Here is an 18882-nt window from a genome sequence, read left to right as displayed (position 1 = left end):
GAAAGTACTGAAAAGTTAGTCAGACTTTAGCCTTGTACGTTTCCAAGCAGCTCCCTTGCGGAATTTAAAATTGCAAGAACTGCAGCGGGAACGGCAGTTCATCGGCGTATGCAGCAGAATTGCATCGGCGGTACAGCCCTAACACGCACTTTTATTAACCCGTACGTTTGTGACTTTGTTGACTAATGTACATGTTTCCACCAATAAATTCTCAATTGCTCTTCTTCAGGCGAATTCGACTGCAGTTATTCGGTGATGTCACGTATTCATCAGCAGAAAAATCACAACAGCATATGCAGACATCGCACCATGCGGATTTGTTTGATATAAGTCTGCACTAACGACGGGTGCTTGTTTATTGAGGTACAGAAGCAGCATTATGGCAAGGGTAAAATTTAAAAAAAGAATGGTCAAGACATCACATTACTCAACAAAATTTATCGGCTAGTTAACATGAGCTTCATTTCATGTCAATGGGGTTCATGGCGTTTGTCTGCAGGATGCACCTGGCACGTATGTGGACCATGTTGTCCCAAACACTGGTAACATCATGTTCATACCTGCTCCCACAGAAGTCAGCGTCTTCCCTACAGCTGTCACCGCAGAAGAAGCAGCCTAGCACCTGAACAAAGGAGAAATCGCAGCCGTGAGCTTCAGCAATCCTTGCTGCAAAGGGTTGTCGTCTGCTACTGCTCCCAAGCATACTGTTGGAAGCACCCGCTAGGTGGCCATCAGTGGCGCCTCTATAGGCAGTGCACTAGGTGTATAGTTATGCTTCGGCCACACGCTCTGCTGTTCGCATTTCATTTGTCCTCAATGGTACATCTGCTGAGGCACACTAATGCCACAGTTGCCCCCATTGTCGGCAAATGCTGGTGACCTAGTTTTAAATGTTTTGTTAACGTGTAAATGTCAAAATATAAGTTGTAAAACTCGTGAGGTATCTTTCTTATTAGAACAAAATCCTTTAAAATGGCTCACGAGTAGAAAAATCCAATGTCCGGCACTATTGCGTAAAATTCAATGTCACCAAAATTGGAGTTCGAACTCTCGACCTTAATAGGGCAAAGCAAATTAAGCTGCAGGTAATTAAGATAGTGTTCATTAGCGCACTCTAACCCACAACCTTTGGTGGGAGTCGAACCCACTTGGTGATATGGGCGAACTGGCCATATCTCCAAGGTAACAATAAAGTTCAAACAGCGCTAGACGACAGGACCAGAAAGAGGAGGAGACAAACACGTGTTTGTCTCCTCCTCTTTTTGGTCCTGTCGTTTAGCGCTGTTTGAACTTTATTGTTACCATGGAACACCAACTCGCCCAATCCGCTGCCCTTCTGCATATCTCCAAGTTGGATTCCAACTGACATGGTGAAGGTCGAGAGTCAAGCCTACTACCTACATCATAAATTAAGGCAAAGTTAAGTAAGATAGAGTTAAGTCATTCGAACCCATGACATCTCGTGTTAATTAGGGCAAGGTTAATTAAGGTGCAGTTGATTAAGGTCGAGTTAAGGCAGTCGAACCCACAGCCTTTGGTGGGAGAAAACAAGTAATCGAAAATGCATTCGAATGAGAATGACAAGTAATTTAATGAATGTCTTGTGAGCGTCCAGGCTTCTGCCTTCATCTTCTTCAGCATATGCTAAAGTGACTCAACTTTTATAATAGTCATAGCGCTCATCAAGATGTGAAAACTGGGCTCACAAAATTGTAGATCTATATTTCGGTCCTTGTGAGTTAATACAAATCCTGGAAAGGATACATGAAAAAAAGTGAGTTCAATAAGCGCTAGGTAGAGCACACAAGTGAGACTCGCAATGCCATATCAACATTACTTTTTATTTATACAATTGATAAAGCTTTATTGCAAAAATGATTGGCACCCAGGCAGGCACATGTATGAAAATATTTATTGCAAGTTCTAGCCGTATACAAACAGGTTAAACATGGATCTAAAAATTAAAAACAAAGAACTTCAATAAATATATCTTGAAAATTCAACTTGACGGAAACAAAAGTAATGAGAAAAGGTTGTTAACACTCAGGAAATGACTAGGAGTCAGAATGCCAGTTATATTTAAAAGATTAAAACTTATTAGTAAGAGGTAATATCCCATACTAATGAATGACCAAAAGGGTACGGCCTGCATGCCAGCACCTGCTTCTGGGGCCACAAGATTCAAGATAGAAAGCCAGTACTTTCTAGCTATCTTTAAAAATATATACTAAATGAAAATCCACACAAGCAGAATTCCGAGACGGAATGTTCATCTTGATAAACAACTAGCTCAGGCAGCTTCTCACATGACGAAAGTGCCAAAAACATAATGCTGCTAAAGACTTTAACATAAGCATTGCAAATGAGAAATATCAAAAAGGTGCACTAGAAACCAAGCGATAAAAACATGTCTGAAAATGAACTACCAAAATGTTGCCCTCGGGACACTTCTATAAGCGCTCCGTAAGGCAAACAAACACACCACAAATAGTAGTCAGAAGCACAGCTCTAAATTTCAAGGTGCTACTGTACAGTTCTGCCTAGAAAATATATATGTACTTGGGCCATGGTCAACTGAACAAGAGTCAATGAAGCATACTTCATGCTGCTTGCATGCACTTGCGTGTTTGCATCGAGGCGCATGTTGATTTGATATCTGTGGCCATGTAAAGTCAAAGACATCGCAAGATCAAGCTTGTTTTTTTCTTTATAATCTGTCCTAATATATTGGCAAGTTAAAAAATACATATTTTTAACAGGTACTAATAGGTATAACTGAATAAGAAAGTGTTCATGTATGAGAAAAATATGACGTAACCGAAACCGAAAGTTTTGGATTTTGTTGCGCGGCGTCCAACAGTGCGTGCAGAGGTCGTGCAAGATGGCTACGGATAACCACGTTAGAAAAAATAAATGCAGTCATAACTGAAATTCTGGGCATTAATACTTCAACTTGAATCTTTTCAAAATTAACAAATGGATATTTCGCAATTCAGGAACACATTCTCCGTTTCGTAGGATCTCGAACATGCACATGATGGGGGAAAACAAAGTAAATGACCGGCCACAGTGCTGGCTAGAACTGACAACAGTGCGATTTTTGCTTTTCCAGGATCTCATTGTTCGGCATTACAGACAAATCACTTGTATTTATGTGGCATGGTGCTTTCATCTAGTTGCAACACACAATGTACGATCAATGCACGGAAGCTCTGGATGTCCATCATCATCATCATCAGCCTGTTCTATGTCCATTGCTGGATGAAGGCCTCTCCCTGCGATCTCCAATTACCCCTGTTTTGCGCCAACCAATTCCAACTAGCGCCAGCAAATTTCCTAATTTCATCGCTCCACCTAGTCTTCTGCCGTCCTCGACTGCGTTTCCCTTCTCATGGTATCCATTCTGTAACCCTAATGGTCCAACGGTTATCTATCCGGTGCATTACATGACCTGCCCAGCTCAATTTTTTTCTCATGATGTCAATTAGAATATCGTCTATACCCGTTTGCTCTCTGATCCAAGCCACTCCCTTTCTGTCTCTTAATGTTATGCCTAGCAATCTTCGTTCAAAGAGATGTCCAAATCACAAAGACATTCAATGTCCTTTGGATGACCCTTGGCTGCCATTTACTATTGGAACATCTTACAGATCTGAACCAGACATCTTTAAATGTCTTGGATATTTTGACTTTTGTGGTACATCCAATAGATATATGTGGTTTGCTGAGTCTAGATTAATTTTCAAAAGAGAAGACTCTTACAGTGTGTAAAAGACTATGGTTACTAACAAAACTAATCATTGAAATGTTATAAGAAAATTTGGTCGCCCTTCATTTATAGTGTTAAAATGAGTACCAATATGACATTTTCTACTCTTCATTGACTGGCAGTCCTCGACCTTTAAACTATGCGTGTGCAAATACCAAGGAGTAGATTTCGAATAAAATACTGAATTGAATCAAGAAAGGAAAGCCAAATATACAATCGAATGTCAAATATCAACAACTTTTTCACAAAATTTAATGTTCACAAATTTTGGGCAGGGAAATACAGTGCTACACATGTTCGGGAGTCTTGTGGCATTAAATAACAAGAATGTAGCAAGCTATCAGTAACTTAGGTACATAGGAATCAAGATTTTAGTCTACTCTTATTAAAGGGAACAACAATTTAATATACCAGCACTGATTACAGCTCAGTTCTAGTATATGAAGGTCTGGAAATATGTTTTTTATCAAAAGAATTTCTGTTGAATAAAATGAGGCAACCTTTTTCCTCTGAAACTAATGAATTTGTTACGTTCTGTTGTAGTGAATACCAATGAGGTTCTCAAGTTAATAGTGGACCTCTGTTCTGCGGCACTCTTTTATTTATTGCATATAAGGTGTTAAGGTGAAAGCCTTAGATCTTTAAAGGTCGCGTTATGAGGTGCAGAAAATATCACGTAACGCAACGAAGGCCAGACGTGAACCAAAGCATGCTCAGCCGTTATAGGAGACTATTATTGCTTAGCAAAGTTAATTCACAGTTCATTAGTGATTGGAGAGGTGGATTAGGATGGATGAAGATAGACTAAGGTGTATTAAGGAGGATTAGGGTAGATTAATGTTGATGAAGGTGAATTAGGGTGGATTAAGGTGAATTATAGTAGGCTTTACAAGGCTTTGGCCTTCGTGTCTCTCAGGCGATAGCTAAGGACACCTCCAAATTTTGCTTTCCAGTTTTTCTCCAAAACATAGAAGGGCTATGCTAACTTTATGGGAGGTGGTTTATCCTAAGACTAATCTGCGCAACATACGAACGGACCGCACATCACGTGAATCGATTACCGCTTTGCGCATAACCAGTGCCGATGGTAAAGAGCAGGCACATCCACACTGTTTCATTGTCAGGTTCAGTGCGATTTGCCCCCTGTCGAAGATTCAGAAATCTAGAGGGTCATGGCAAAAATCTGCCATTCGCACAAATGCATGCCACTAGCACTAGCCACACAACAATTTCACACCCACTGTTTCAACCCAAAACTAGTATTGTGATGGGTTGCCCGAAGATACAAAATGAGACTGATGTGCGTCTACGAATGGCATTGAGAACGAGAGGCCGCTGTGCAGTGTGTCGCAAAGATTGCGGCTGTAAATAACTTTAAATCGATCTCGTGTACTCGTTTTCGTTTGAGACATGGTTTGTCAGCTTTCCGAGTGTTGTGCGGCTGCTGCGAAATTGATCTGTGTCAATTCGGCACCAAATCGTAACTTCAGTCACCGACACCCGATAAAGCAGCGTCGATTAGGCCTAACGGCCTGGGCAGTGTGGCCAGGACAAAAATTTGCCGCCGGTTCACGTGGTAACAGGTCGCAAGCCATTACGCAATGCTTGCCACTAATACATTCACACAGGTGGCTCATCAGCAAACGGCCCCAAGACCACGTGTGCAGGTTAGACTGATGGCTGTTGAAACAACGTGAAGTTTGTCGCCGCACATCCAGCACAATCTGTGTGCCTACTGGTAGCTAATCGGCCCTATCTTCGCACATGCTTTCGCATGCACTTTACGAAATATGCATTGCTTTTGTTGCCGTTACCTCTTTCTGCACCGCATTATCATTTCAATCCGTTCTGTCGACCAGGAGGAACCTTGTACCTACAGATGTGGCCCCAGCCGACATGTGCACCTATTCTCGCATCGGGCCGAAGTCTGCATCAGGTGGGGCCCGTCCGCAGTGCACTAGGCGCTCCTCTTGCGCCAAAAATGAATTGACGCGCTTGGGCATCGTTAAGCACAAGGGGCTCCATGGCGTAATCAACATGTGGCACTGCATGGGCCTCTACACCGAATATATTGAATATTCGGAAAATCAAATATTAGATATTCGATTCAGAAATCGAATAATTAGAACATTCACTTTTTTACTTGATTCGGTCATATTTGAGTATTCACACACCCCTACTTTAAACTCTAAAAAAAATAGTGGCAGGCCTCAGAGTGCCCTAAATAATTTAATATATAATAGCTTTTCTGGGGCCAGCTTCGGTTTCCAGGAGTTGACTGTGTTGCGATGTTGTGATACAGAATGTGGTCACAGAGGAACTGGTCATTGCCATGTTTTGGCACTCGCTCCAGATCACTCGCTCAATTAATTCCTTGTCTGCTGTGCTGCTACTCATTGTGGGGCCTGGTGTAGCAGCATAGCAGACGACCTATTGAGCTAGAGCAAGATCTGCGAAGGTTCACTGACATGGAAACATAAAACGGCACAGATATACATAGATAGGCACAGATACACGGTTGAACTTGCTGATGCCAAGTTTCACTGCAGAGTTCTAATGGAACACACAAGATGATGTTAGGAGGTGACTGTGTTTTGTTGGAACTACACAGTGCAACTTGGCACTCATATTCAAGAACCAACTAGCCTACACACAACTGCTTATCACTAAGAATAGTCTGATATACGCCAGGTAATTGTATATACCCAAACTTGCATACAATTAACTGAAATAAACTTTCGTGATGTGTTCGTCATATATAAATTTATCTCCAGTGGAACAAAGAGCAAGGAAAGAATTCATTTCCTCAAAACAGGACTATGCATATTAGGCAGTCATTTCTACCTGTGCCTTGTACTGTTTGGTGCACTCAACATGTGAGATTCTGTGCATCCTTTCAGTTGGGTTTTCTTAACACATCCACTACAGAAAATGCGTCCCGAGGGCGTCGGGCGAGGCGGCTCCTCCCCTTCAAGTGCTTCATGGCTCTGGAAGTAGACACCTTGACTGCTCAATATAGCCAACGTCCAGTTTATTATCAGGGAATTATTTTACATGAGTAAGTACTCATGCAAGTTCCGCAATAAGTTTTGTGCGTTTGATATAATTTACCTTCATCTCGCTTCAGCATACTGCTCGAATTCAAGCGCACGTAGCCGTGACAGTAATGCCCAACCAACTGGTACCCCACTGTGCAAGACTAGATAAATGCAGGCGGCACGAGAAAGGAGCACGCGAAAGAGTCTCACCGTGCTTCCAACGGTACAGTGTCACACCGCCAGCCTCGGGGGAAGACAGCCAGCTCGTTGAAGGGCAGGCAGTCAAAGGCCAGCAGGCTGCGATGGGGCTTGGGGTCCACACAGAAGTGCTCCTCCCCAGCAATGCCCAACAGAAAGCGGAAGCGTCTGCACGACGATCAAGGACAGTCTTCTATGGGCATGCTTCACAGTGCAACATACAAACAATTACGCTGTAATTACGAGCTTAATCTGGTCACATGCTGCAGGAATTGCAAGCTGGCTGAGCGGGCGTTCCGAGTAGCCACGTGGATGGCGCCGGGGGTTGAATTAGTCGGCACCAAAATGTGGAGAGGAAGAAATGGCGGCTGGATGTGACATGTTGCACAAGGGCTTCCTTTACCACAGTGCAACTTAAATCAAGACAAGATGCTTGCATGCCACAACTTCACAGCCAATTGTTCCTATGTTGGTTTTCCTTTTTCTGTTTATCCATTTATGTAGTTTTCATGGTAAACAATAGCTCCTAGACACATTTTGCATGTTATGCCATCACTGTAACTATTTTCACTATGTTCCAAACAGTACAGCATAAAGTCCCCTAAGCACCCACTTGGCCATGATGCTTAATGGTTAGGTTTCGGTGAAGCTGGTTTAACAATTTGATAAACTACTGTATCAAACGGATTGAAATAAGGGGGCGTGGAACCGGCAGTGCTATGGCAATGCTGCTCACGCATGTTCTGCTTCTCGTGCAGGTTGAATGTAGTTCCAGAGCGCTTTTAACAAGCCATGAATGGGACAACCACAGGATTATGGCAAACATCGCCGAAGTATTCGCATGCAACAGCGACGAAATCTTCAACGCACATGATCGTGGACCGGTGACGTCTACTCCAGTCGAATCCGGCATATGTCCAGCCACAGTCAACGAACCATGGTTCACAGCCACTATCACCGGCCTACAAAAGGCGGCAGACTGCAGTGTCCCTCTGGGGCGTGGAACCGGCAGTGCTATGGCAATGCCGCTCACGCATGTTCTGCTTCTCGTGCAGGTTAGTGAATGTATACCATGCAGAACATTTGCACTTCTTATCCTGCCGGTTCCACCCTGTATCCTGTATAACTGTGTACGTATGCATTCCGACGCCAGAAACAGCTCACGACATCGCATTTTGTTGTTGCGTCGTTATGCCTTTTACTTCTTATTGTTAATGCTCTGTGGTGATATTGAAATGAATCCCAGCCCTAGCACTGATGTGACACTACAGAAAATTTTGGATGGGCAAAATGTAGTTGTTCGAAAGCTTAATACTATTGAGGCGAATCAAGCAGAGCAGAAGGCAGCTATAAATGATTTGACTTCATGTGTGTCGTCAATTGAAGCAAAAATGTCAGTATTACCAAACTTAGAATCCGCCGTTACTGAGTGTACCGCACACTATCACGCACAGCACGGGGTGATACAGCTGCACCAAAATAAGGTTGATGATCTTGAAAATCGTAGTAGGCAGCACAACCTCATGTTCTACGGCATACCTGATACAAATATTCGCGAATCTTGGTCATCATCTCAATTGCTTTTGAAAGAAGTATGCGCAACAAAATTGCAAGTTAACCCTGAGTCGATCGAAAAAGCCCATCAACTTGGAAAATTTCGAGAAGGAAAAACGCGACCCTTGATCGCAAGGTTTGGGTCTCTGAAAGAAAAACATTTGATTTTAGGAAAGACCAAGAATTTAAAAGATACAGGTATCAGTATGTCGGAAGACTTTTCTGAGCCAGTGCGCAAGAGCAGGCGAAACCTGTGGCGGTTTGCTCAGGAACACAAAAGTAAGGACACACGTGTACAATTAAGGCATGATGTACTTTACATAGATGGCATCAAGTACACCTTGTACGCCAGTCAATTGTGTCATTTCACTGCCACAGCTACAAAAATCACATCCGATTACGTCATTGTGGGTGGGGACTTTAATCTACCTAATCTCAACTGGAATGAACAGCCGATAGCCTCTGGAAGCGCCCCTAGCTTCAAATCTGAAATTGCCGATTTTATGAACCTAAGACAAACTGTGCACTACAGTTTGTCTACCTACACGAGGAAGTCACATCCTAGATCTTTTTTTCACAAATATGCCAGAAATGGTCCAGAACACTGAAATATTGCCAGGGATAAGTGATCATGACGTCGTGCTAAGCAAAATAAATGAAACATGTAAGCATTTACAATGAGAAGAATCGGTGCATGTACAATTACGCCAAGGCTGATATCCAAGCAATCAATACTTCACTGGAAGCGTATTTCATTGTGTTCGAAACACTTGCGGATGAGTATACTGTGAAAAACCTATGGGTTCTATTTAAAGAAAAAATCTTTGAACTGCGCAACCGGTTTGTTCCGTCGTGGGTATCGACTAGAAGGCGTAATCTAAGTAAGCCATGGTACACTAAAGAACTGGATGTTTTAGTGAAGCGTAGGCAAAGAATTTACCGTTGATTCAAACGATACCCTTCTAAAGAGAACTTATGTAAACTAAAACTGGCAACGCGGGAAGTGAACAATGCTACAATCCAAACAAAATCAGCCTACTTTAAAACAATAGAAAGTAAGATAAAGCAAAGTCCCAAGGAACTTTGGAAACATATAAAACGATATAACGAAACATTTCTACCCCCGCGTTGACCGATGGCGATGTTACGATTTGCGACACCACAGAAAAGGCCAAGTTGTTCAATCTTTATTTTACATCAGTGTTCTCTGCCCCAACAGATTCTCGGAAAGATCTGAAATTGTTGAAACACGAATCCACACCCATGCCTAAGATAGTGATCGAAGCTTGGGGCATTGAATTACTGCTTCGTGATTTAAATTGTGCAAAAGCTGTGGGCCCTGACTGTTTACCCAATTTTATGTTGAAGTCTTGCTCTCATATAGTGTCAATGCACTTGAAAATTATTTTTGAGAAGTCCTTGGAACACAGTTCACTTCCGGCTGATTGGAAAACGGCATCGGTTGCTCCTATACATAAAACTGGCCTGCGCAACATTATTAATAATTACCGTCCTATTTCACTAACTTCTGTGTGCAGTAAAGTTCTAGAGCATGTTTTATATACTGCAGTAGTCAAACATATAGAAAGTAATTCTTTATTCAACTCAAATCAGCATGGATTTAGACGAGGATTATCATGCGTCACACAACTAGTAGAGTTCACACATGTCTTAGTGGCTGCCCTGGATGACAAATCATCGGTCGACTGTATATTTCTTGACTTTCAAAAAGCGTTTCACACCGTTTCACATTACCTGTTACTGCAAAAACTAACGAGTTTTAATATTATTCCCCAAGTTATTGCGTGGATCGGCAAATATTTACGCGAGAGGCGACAATATGTAGTCGTAAACGGCGAACAATCTGCAATAACTAATGTTACGTCAGGGGTACCTCAGGGATCAGTTCTGGGGCCCCTTCTCTTCCTACTTTATATGAATGACATTAATGAAAATGTACAGTCCCATATTAGGTTATTTGCAGATGACTGTATATTATACCGTAAAGTTACATCTGAAAGTGACTGCTTCGTAATTCAAAATGACTTATATGCCATACACGAGTGGTGTGAGCGATGGGAAATGAAACTGAATCTCGAGAAAATGGTGTGTATGAGGTTCTCCAGAAAAAAAAATCCTGAAAAATTTGAATACATGATAAACTGCTCTCCAGTAAAAATGGTGTGTGAATATAAGTACCTAGGTGTTTACTTTTGCCCCTCTTTATCATGGAATCGGCATGTGGATTATACCGTAGGCAAAGCTTGTCGGAGCTTGGGATTTTTACGATGAAATACACGCGCGTTTCCACAACAAACCCTGGAGTTACTATATAAATCATATGTAAGATCTGCGCTCGAATACGCATGCTCTGTGTGGGACCCTTCATCAATAACTAATAAAGAAAGACTAGAAAAAGTTCAGTCCATGGCGTTAAGATATGTACTAGATGTAGAAATGTATGACAGACAGTTTAGTGCAAATAAATCTAAGGCAATACTAAACTGGCAATCTCTCCAGCACCGAAACTTTTACACAGCATATATCACTCTCATACTCAAATTCCACGTGACGTGTACATAAACCAGCCTCATTACACATCAGCACACGAAGATCATGAACAGAAGATAAGAGAATACAAATGTAATACATCGGCCTTTAGTAAATCTTTTTTCCGAAGAACCATCAGTCAGTGGAACCGACTTCCTTCCTCAGTTGTAGGAATTTCTTGTCCTAACAAGTTCTTTTCTGCATTAAAAGCAATAGAATCTTTTGATCCCTAAGGCTTGATAAATATCGCGTGTACATCTAGCAATCATCATGACCTGTAAAGAATCCCAGTTGCAAATGACATTTTCTTTTAGTGCCTCTTTTTTCACCTTGTCGCATTTATCTTAATCACTGCATGTTTTTTTTTTTTGCAACTTTTTGCAACTTTTTTTTGCTTTTTTATTGAGTCTTTGTAATCATTGTGCTTTATGTACTTTTATTTCACATGCGACATGTGACATTTGCAACGTGCCTGTGTCCGTCGTGGCTGCGTGCAACTTGGCTGTGTGCTTTTTTTTTTTTTTTTGTCGGCATATAATAATGTGTTGTTGGCATACACAAATTTATGCAAACCTGCAATAATTTGTATGCTTCTTTTTTCATGTGTACCCCCCCCCCCCCCCCCCCCCCGCTGTAATGCCTGAATGGGCGCTGTGGGTACTAAATAAATAAATAAATAATAAATATGCCAAGAGAACCAAGCCATTTGCCACACCCCATCTTTGAGCACGACCCAAACAGGTCTTTGATGCGTGTACCTGTGCATAAACAATTTTTTATGTATAGAACCTAATTATTTCTAGTTGCTAATAAAGAACAGTGGTTTTGTGACCACACAGTGCATGTGAACGCATTCGCTGCAGCTCCCTTTTACTGATGCAGATACCAAACAAAACGTAAAGCATATGCACACAAAATTTGTAAAACATGATATGCAAATATGCTAGCTGCAGCAAGTATGCTTACTGCAATTTTTGTTTACTCCAAACCGGTTTTTTTTAATTGCCTGTGGCAGTAAGTGCAATTCCATCTTGCCAGCAATTTAAAAAATATTTAGCAAACCTTCATTAACTAGCAAACCAAGTTGCACATTTTTGTACAACCTGGTTTACTAGTTAATGGAGTTTCTCCCAGGTGGATTGCTTGATGAGTTAGACATTACTTACACAAAAATGTGCAACCTTATTTGCTAGTTCACAAAGTTTCCCTAAATATTTTTTAAATTATTAGCTTCATAACGTGTTGCAATTGCAAAGACAAAGCCACATAATAAAGGCATCAAAACTAGTGCTAGTCCTGCAATATCTTCTGTGAGGATGCACAGCAAATATTTGCAAGATTAGCACTTGCATGTTACTTAGTTCCTTCCTTAATTGTACAATGCGGGCTCTTAGAAGATTGGCTACAAGACATTCTGTGTATATTGAGGTAAATCTTAAAGAAGGTGTAGCAAGTAGGTGACGCCCCCTCGGACATAATCTTGGCCAAAACTGGATTCATGCATTGGGCGTTCGTCTGCCACAGTACCAGGAAGCCAGCCTGCATGTGGTGCAAGACGTCCCCAGCCTCCTGACCCAGTTCAAGTCCCTGTTCCAGCCAGGGGTGGGCACATTTGCCGGCACGTTGGCTGGCATCTATGTACCTGAGGGAGCCCGGCCACGTTTTTTCAAGCCTCGCCCACTGCCGTTCGCCCTGAAGGACGGGGTTACCCAGGAGCTGCAACGGTTGCAGCGAGAGGGCATCCTGGTGCCCGTAAAGACATCTGAATGGGCCGCTCCCATCGTGCCAGTCCTCAAGCGAGATGGCAGTGTCAGAATCTGTGAGGATTTCAAAGTTACCATCAACCCCGTCGCTACCGTCGAGAAGTACCCGCTGCCCCGGATTGAAGATCTCTGGTCAGCATTGTCCGGTGTACAGAAGTTTACCAAGCTCGACCTCAGAGATGCTTACCAGCAGCTGGTGCTCCAGGATGCCTCCCGGAAGTATGTCACTATATCGACAACTTTGGGACTCTTTCAGTACACGCACTTACCGTTTGGCGTGGCCTCAGCCCCAGCCATATTCCAGAGGGAGATGGACAACCTCTTCAGGGGCATGAGGCACGTGGCGGTGTACTTGGACGACATCCTGGTTACTGGCAGCGACGACGGGGACCACCTGCAGAACCTGCACAACGTCTTGGCACGACTACAGGACGCCGGCCTCAAGCTCAAGCTGGAAAAGTGTGTTTTCCTAGCCCCCAGCGTTGAGTACTTGGGACATATCATTTCCCAGGCAGGCCTAGCCCCGGCTCCCCGCAAAGTTGATGCGGTGCTCAAGGCACCTAAGCCCCAGAACAAGAAGGAGCTTCAGAGCTACCTGGGCCTCATCAACTTCTACAGGAGTTTTCTGCCGAACCTGTCGCAGCATCTACAGCCGCTCCATCTTCTGCTTCGAGATGGTCAGCAATGGGTCTGGAAGAAGGAGCAGGACCAGGCCTTCCAGCGCAGCAAGGAGCTAATCACCAAGGCTCCAGTGCTGGTGCATTTCGATCCTGCTAAGCCTGTAGTCCTTACCGTAGATGCGTCGCCGTACGGTGTGGGAGCCGTCCTGGCACACCGGGACAAAGATGGCCAGGAACACCCTGTGTCGTTTGCTTCCCGACGGCTTCATGCTGCAGAAAAACGTTACAGCCAGCTGGACAAGGAAGGTTTGGCCCTCACGTTCGGTGTCGAACGCTTCCACCAGTACCTTTGGGGCCGGAAGTTCGAGGCGGTCACAGACCACAAGCCGCTGTTGGGGCTGCTGGGGCCTGACAAGGCAGTTCCTGTGCAGGCATCGCCTCGAGTGGTACGCTGGGCCTTGAGGCTGGCAGCTTACAGCTACCAGCTGGTTTACCGTCCGGGAAAGGACCTGGGACCTGCTGATGCCCTGAGCCGCCTGCCCCTGCCAGAGGTGCCTGATGCTGTTCCAGAACCTGCTGAAGTGTTCATGCTGGAACACGCGTACCCGGAGGTGCTCTCCAGATCTGCGGTATCTCAAGCGACCAGCCGGGACCCAGTCCTGTCTCAGGTGGTCAAGGCGGTGTCCCGTGGAGAGGAATTGGTGCAGCAGGCCTATAGCCACAAGGCCGCTGAGCTGAGCTTGCAGCAGGGCTGCCTACTGTGGGGTTCGAGGGTGGTGATCCCACAAAGTCTCCGGTCCAGGGTTCTGCAGTTGCTGCACGCAGGTCATCCAGGGATAGAAAAGACTAAGATGGTGGCCCGGTCCCATGTTTGGTGGCCTGGCCTGGACCAAGACATCGCGCATCTGGTGCAGAGCTGCCAAATCTGCCAGGAGAATCAGCGAGCCTCGCGTCGTGTGGAAATCACCCCCTGGCCATTCCCACAGAGACCCTGGTCCCGCCTACATGTGGATTTTGGGGGACCCTTCAAGGGCCATTACTTCCTGGTGGTGGTGGACGCCTTTACAAAGTGGGTAGAGGTTATACCCGTCACCACCCCATCAGCAGGCGCGACCATTGCAGCGCTACGACAGGTCTTCGCCGCCCAGGGGTTGCCAGATGTCATCGTGTCCGACAATGGTCCTGCTTTCGCCAGCGCAGAGTACCTGGCCTGGCTGACAAAAAACGGAATCCGCCGGATGATGGTTCCACCGTACCACCATGCTTCAAATGGTGCAGCCGAGCGGGTGGTGCAAACCATCAAAGACAAGCTCAAGAAGAGCCAGACTGGGGATTTCCGGACGCAGATTGCTCGGATACTATTCCAGTACCGGACCACACCTCACGATGTCACTGGCCGTGCCCCCTGTGAGCTCCTGCTGGGTCGGATGGTCAAGACACCCTTGCACGTCTTGCATCCGGACCTCCGATCCACAGTGCTTTTGAAGCAGCTGAAGCAGCTGGCTGCTGACCAAGGATGCCGTCCCGGGCCTTTGCCAGAGTCGGGAACTCCAGTTTTCGCCAGGAACTTCCGTCCTGGCTCACCCTGGTCCGCCGGACAGGTGGTGTCTCCTGCCAGCGCCTCATCGCTGCTCGTCCGCATGCCAGACGGGGCCATGTGGCATAGACACGCCCACCATGTCAGACCTCGCCTCGGGACCTGGCCAGCACCCTCGACTGCCACTGAGTTCCAGCCTGCAGGAGGACTAGCGGCAGCACCAGTAGCTTCTAGCAGAGTACCACCTACCTCGGAGGTGGCAACCGTAGCCAGTGGTGCGGCACCCGTTGGACCGGTGTCTAGCTCGGCACCACTCACGAGGCCGACCACTACGGACCCTCCGGATGGAGCGAGGCTGGCCCAGGCAGCACCCGGCGTTGCCACACCCGACCCGACCCGTTGACACCGGTGCCCAGGCGGAGTACTTGACAGTGGAGGCCACCAGACCGTTACTCGCCTGGGTAGCAGGCACTGTCGACCCAGCAAGGGTAGAGGCAGAGCCTCATAGTGTGAACTTGGACATTTGTTTGAACTTGGACGTTTGTTTTTTATTTAACAAACAAACTGGGGGTGAGGGGTTGTAGCAAGTAGGTGACGCCCCCTCGGACATAATCTTGGTTCACCCGCCAAGCTCGGCAGCCTGCTATAGCTTGGCAGGCAACACTGGTCCCCGCACCACAATAAACACCGACGAGCACGGCAGCTCGCCGGTCAGTAATCTCTCAGCACCACCACGCTGAGAAGCCCTCCCTTGTTCACGACCCGGGGTGGATCGTGACAGAAGGATATCTCACAAGTCGTGGTAGCCTAGGGGTTTCTGCAACCTTGTGATCAATCGGTTTCACTTGTGCAATTTCAATGTGTGCCCAAACGCGAATGTACAAAAAGTCAATTCCTGAAACTTTGCTGATCAGCTAGTTGAACAATTTCATGTGCAGGTAATGTCTATTAAGCTAACCACAGAGGCTGAATGATTCTGTCTGCCACAGGTGATATTTCAAACAAGCAGATAAAATTCTAGCTGCAGCACAGTTAGGCAGATTTTGCAACAAAAAAGAAAAGGTAGTAAACATACACTGATATAGACCACACACACACAGTACTTGCAGCGCTGGATCTGGCTGGAGCAGGTGTGAAAATTGTGTCATATGGCCCCACTGGTTTGAAAAATAGTGCTACTTCTTATACACAGCAATAGTAGACAATTAAACAGTTGCAGGTAATCTTTCAACATTATAGGGTCATAGTACCTGAATCTAATAAAATAATATTAGTTGTTTTCTGCCTTTTGAAGTGGCAACACCACCATATTAGAAAAGCCACTGCCACTACCCTAACTCTTTTTATGAGTAACATTCTACGTGCAAGGTCCTCTCAGGGCATGTCGCTATAGTGAGACATCATGAAGAGCTTCCTCAATTAATTTCCAGGCCAACAACATCAGCATAAAGCAGTGCAGCTTTGTTATTTTATCAATTACTAGTTATTTAGTCCTGGGATTTTACGTGGCAAAACCACAACCTGGTAATGAGGCACGCCATAGTGGAAGGCTCCACATTAATTTTGACCCCCTTAGGTTCTTTAAAGTGCAGCCCCAAATACGGATGTGCTTGCATTGCGGCTCCATCGGTGTGCGGCACCCCAAAGCCAGGATTGAACCCGCGACCTCGAGCATAGCCACTGGGCTACAGTGACGTGTAGCAGCATAGTTTTGTGACATGTTATTCAGATAGTCACAATGACACAACAGTCTATCTTTGTAATCTATATTGATTTTCTTTTTTCATTTCACTCCTAATTTTACCAGAATTGAGACCAATGACGTCCTCAAGACATATGCAATATAAGGCTTACTAATGACTTTACACCATTTCCAGTTTATGTGATATCAGCCTAATATTGGCTCGTACACGTAGATCAGAGTCCACGTAACCTTTGGTGACCAAATTTGTAGTGCTGTGACATAGCACTCCCTAAACTTTTCCACGAGCACATAGTGCATAGACTGAAGTAGTTGTGGTCAAGTCAAGGTGAAAAAGTAGACAGTTCAGAGCCCATACTGGTTCCTTGGTCACACTAAGGTGTACAAGACCTGTTCATACATTTTATGCGAAGACATGACGTAGCGAGCGAGAGTAGATAGAAGGTATATGTTCTCATCTGTACTGTTGGCATAAAGGAAGAGCAATTTTTGTCTGCCTTAGTGGGACCAAGGAAGCCACATGGGTTACGAACTATCTCCTATTTTTCAGCTTGACATAGTCAGCGACCACAACCTGTACATTCACCATGTTACTTAACAAGACAAATTTTTGTCGAACCCCTGACTACATGTACACAGAATATACATTTTCAATAGAGAATGACATGTGATATTACAGAAAAATACCTGCGACTGCATGAGCTTTAAAACCTATAAATATCCCAGGGACACAACACTGTAAGAGAGAATAGCACTTTTTTTTCTTTTTTGCTCTGAGGAAACATCTTCTGTGGGACACCCACGTACTTTATAACAATGATTCACCTCGAGACACAGCAAACTTGCAACAGCACAAAGTGAGTGTGGCAATCTGCAAGGCAGCAGTTACGCAGTGGAACACTGAGCATGCTTCACTACTTTGTTCTCTCCTTCTCCCCCACCATATATTCCTATAAGTTAACGTGCTTCAAATAACCACACGTCTTTTGCTGGTCGGTGCCTATCCGTTCATTGCGGTGCAGCCTAGCCGCTCACTTTTGCAACAGTGGCGACGAGGTTTTCAACCACAAACGGCCAAAATGCTGCAGTGGACTGACTCACAGACCACCACGTGCCACACGCTGACAGAGTTCGACGAAGTAGTCGTCCTACCTTATCAAAGCTGAAGCCTATTACGAAGCAAATGAAATCAGTAACGATGCTAAGAAGCAAGCATTGTTGACTGCCACACTTGGACCGAAGACAATCGATACCTTATGTGGAAGACTTGCACTAGACAAGCCGAGCTTCGCAAAGTATGATGAAGTTGTGAAGGCACTTAATGACTATTACGATCCTGAACCGCGTGAAATTGCAGAAAGCTTCATGTTTTCCAGCTGATGTGAGCAGGAAGGAGAATCAGTGCACACATTCATGGTAGAAATTCAGAGGCTTGCACAAAACTGTGACTTTGGTTCTATGAGGGACGGGACGCTAAGGGACCGGATTGTATGCATCGTGCAATCAAAGAACCTACAAATGCAGCTGCTTGCGAAGAAAGAATTGACTCTGAAGGATGCTTAGCTACTTGCATTAGCTGCAAAAAATGTAGAAATAGATGCAATATCTATGGGCACAGCGTCGTCGGATCAAGGAAAAGTTCAAAGGATAAAGCAACGGCACTAGTCTATATCTGGAAAAGTTGAACAGCGTGGCAACGAAAAACAGTGCAAGTGCTGTGGTAGTTCGAGTCGCCGCAGCGCGGCTTGCCCGGTACGTAAGCGCAGGTGTTTCAAGCGCAGCCGACGAGGGCAATTAGCTTGGATGTGCGAGAGAGAGAGAGAGAGAAGCTTTAATGGTGTGCTGGAGATGTCTTATGTAGACAGGACAAAACTGCGAACAGAACGATGGCCATGATGGTACAGGGCACGAATGATGACAGCGAAATGTGAGGTGTCACAAATTTGGTCCGCAACCACCGCTCGTACACTGGTTCCACCTATACGATAAATTTTCAAGTAGGATGCTGTGAAATGAAATATGGACATCGACACCAGCTTCACAGTTTGTGTTATACCACGGGACATCTACGAAGCCCACCGTCAACAGTGGCCGCCACTGCAGGAATCAAATATCATGCTATCTTGTTATCTTAGAAAACTTCCAGTCTTT

The 18882-nt window shown here is 44.9% G+C and overlaps 1 protein-coding gene across 3 annotated transcripts in view; it reads right to left on the bottom strand.

Moving 5' to 3' along the window:
• Positions 1-18882, bottom strand: part of LOC126535661 (nuclear exosome regulator NRDE2) — a 331490-nt gene that overhangs the window by 239554 nt on the left and 73054 nt on the right. For all 3 annotated transcript variants that reach the window (XM_055073175.2, XM_055073176.2, XM_055073177.2), the window contains one exon: positions 7018-7173. In XM_055073175.2, the coding sequence (XP_054929150.2) occupies positions 7018-7173 (156 nt within the window). The remainder of the gene's footprint in view (positions 1-7017; positions 7174-18882) is intronic.

Source organism: Dermacentor andersoni, chromosome 7, assembly GCF_023375885.2.
Source record: "Dermacentor andersoni chromosome 7, qqDerAnde1_hic_scaffold, whole genome shotgun sequence".
NCBI lineage: Eukaryota > Metazoa > Arthropoda > Arachnida > Ixodida > Ixodidae > Dermacentor > Dermacentor andersoni.
The sequence above is the reverse complement of the archived record's forward strand: the minus strand, read 5'-3'. Positions and strand labels throughout refer to the sequence as shown.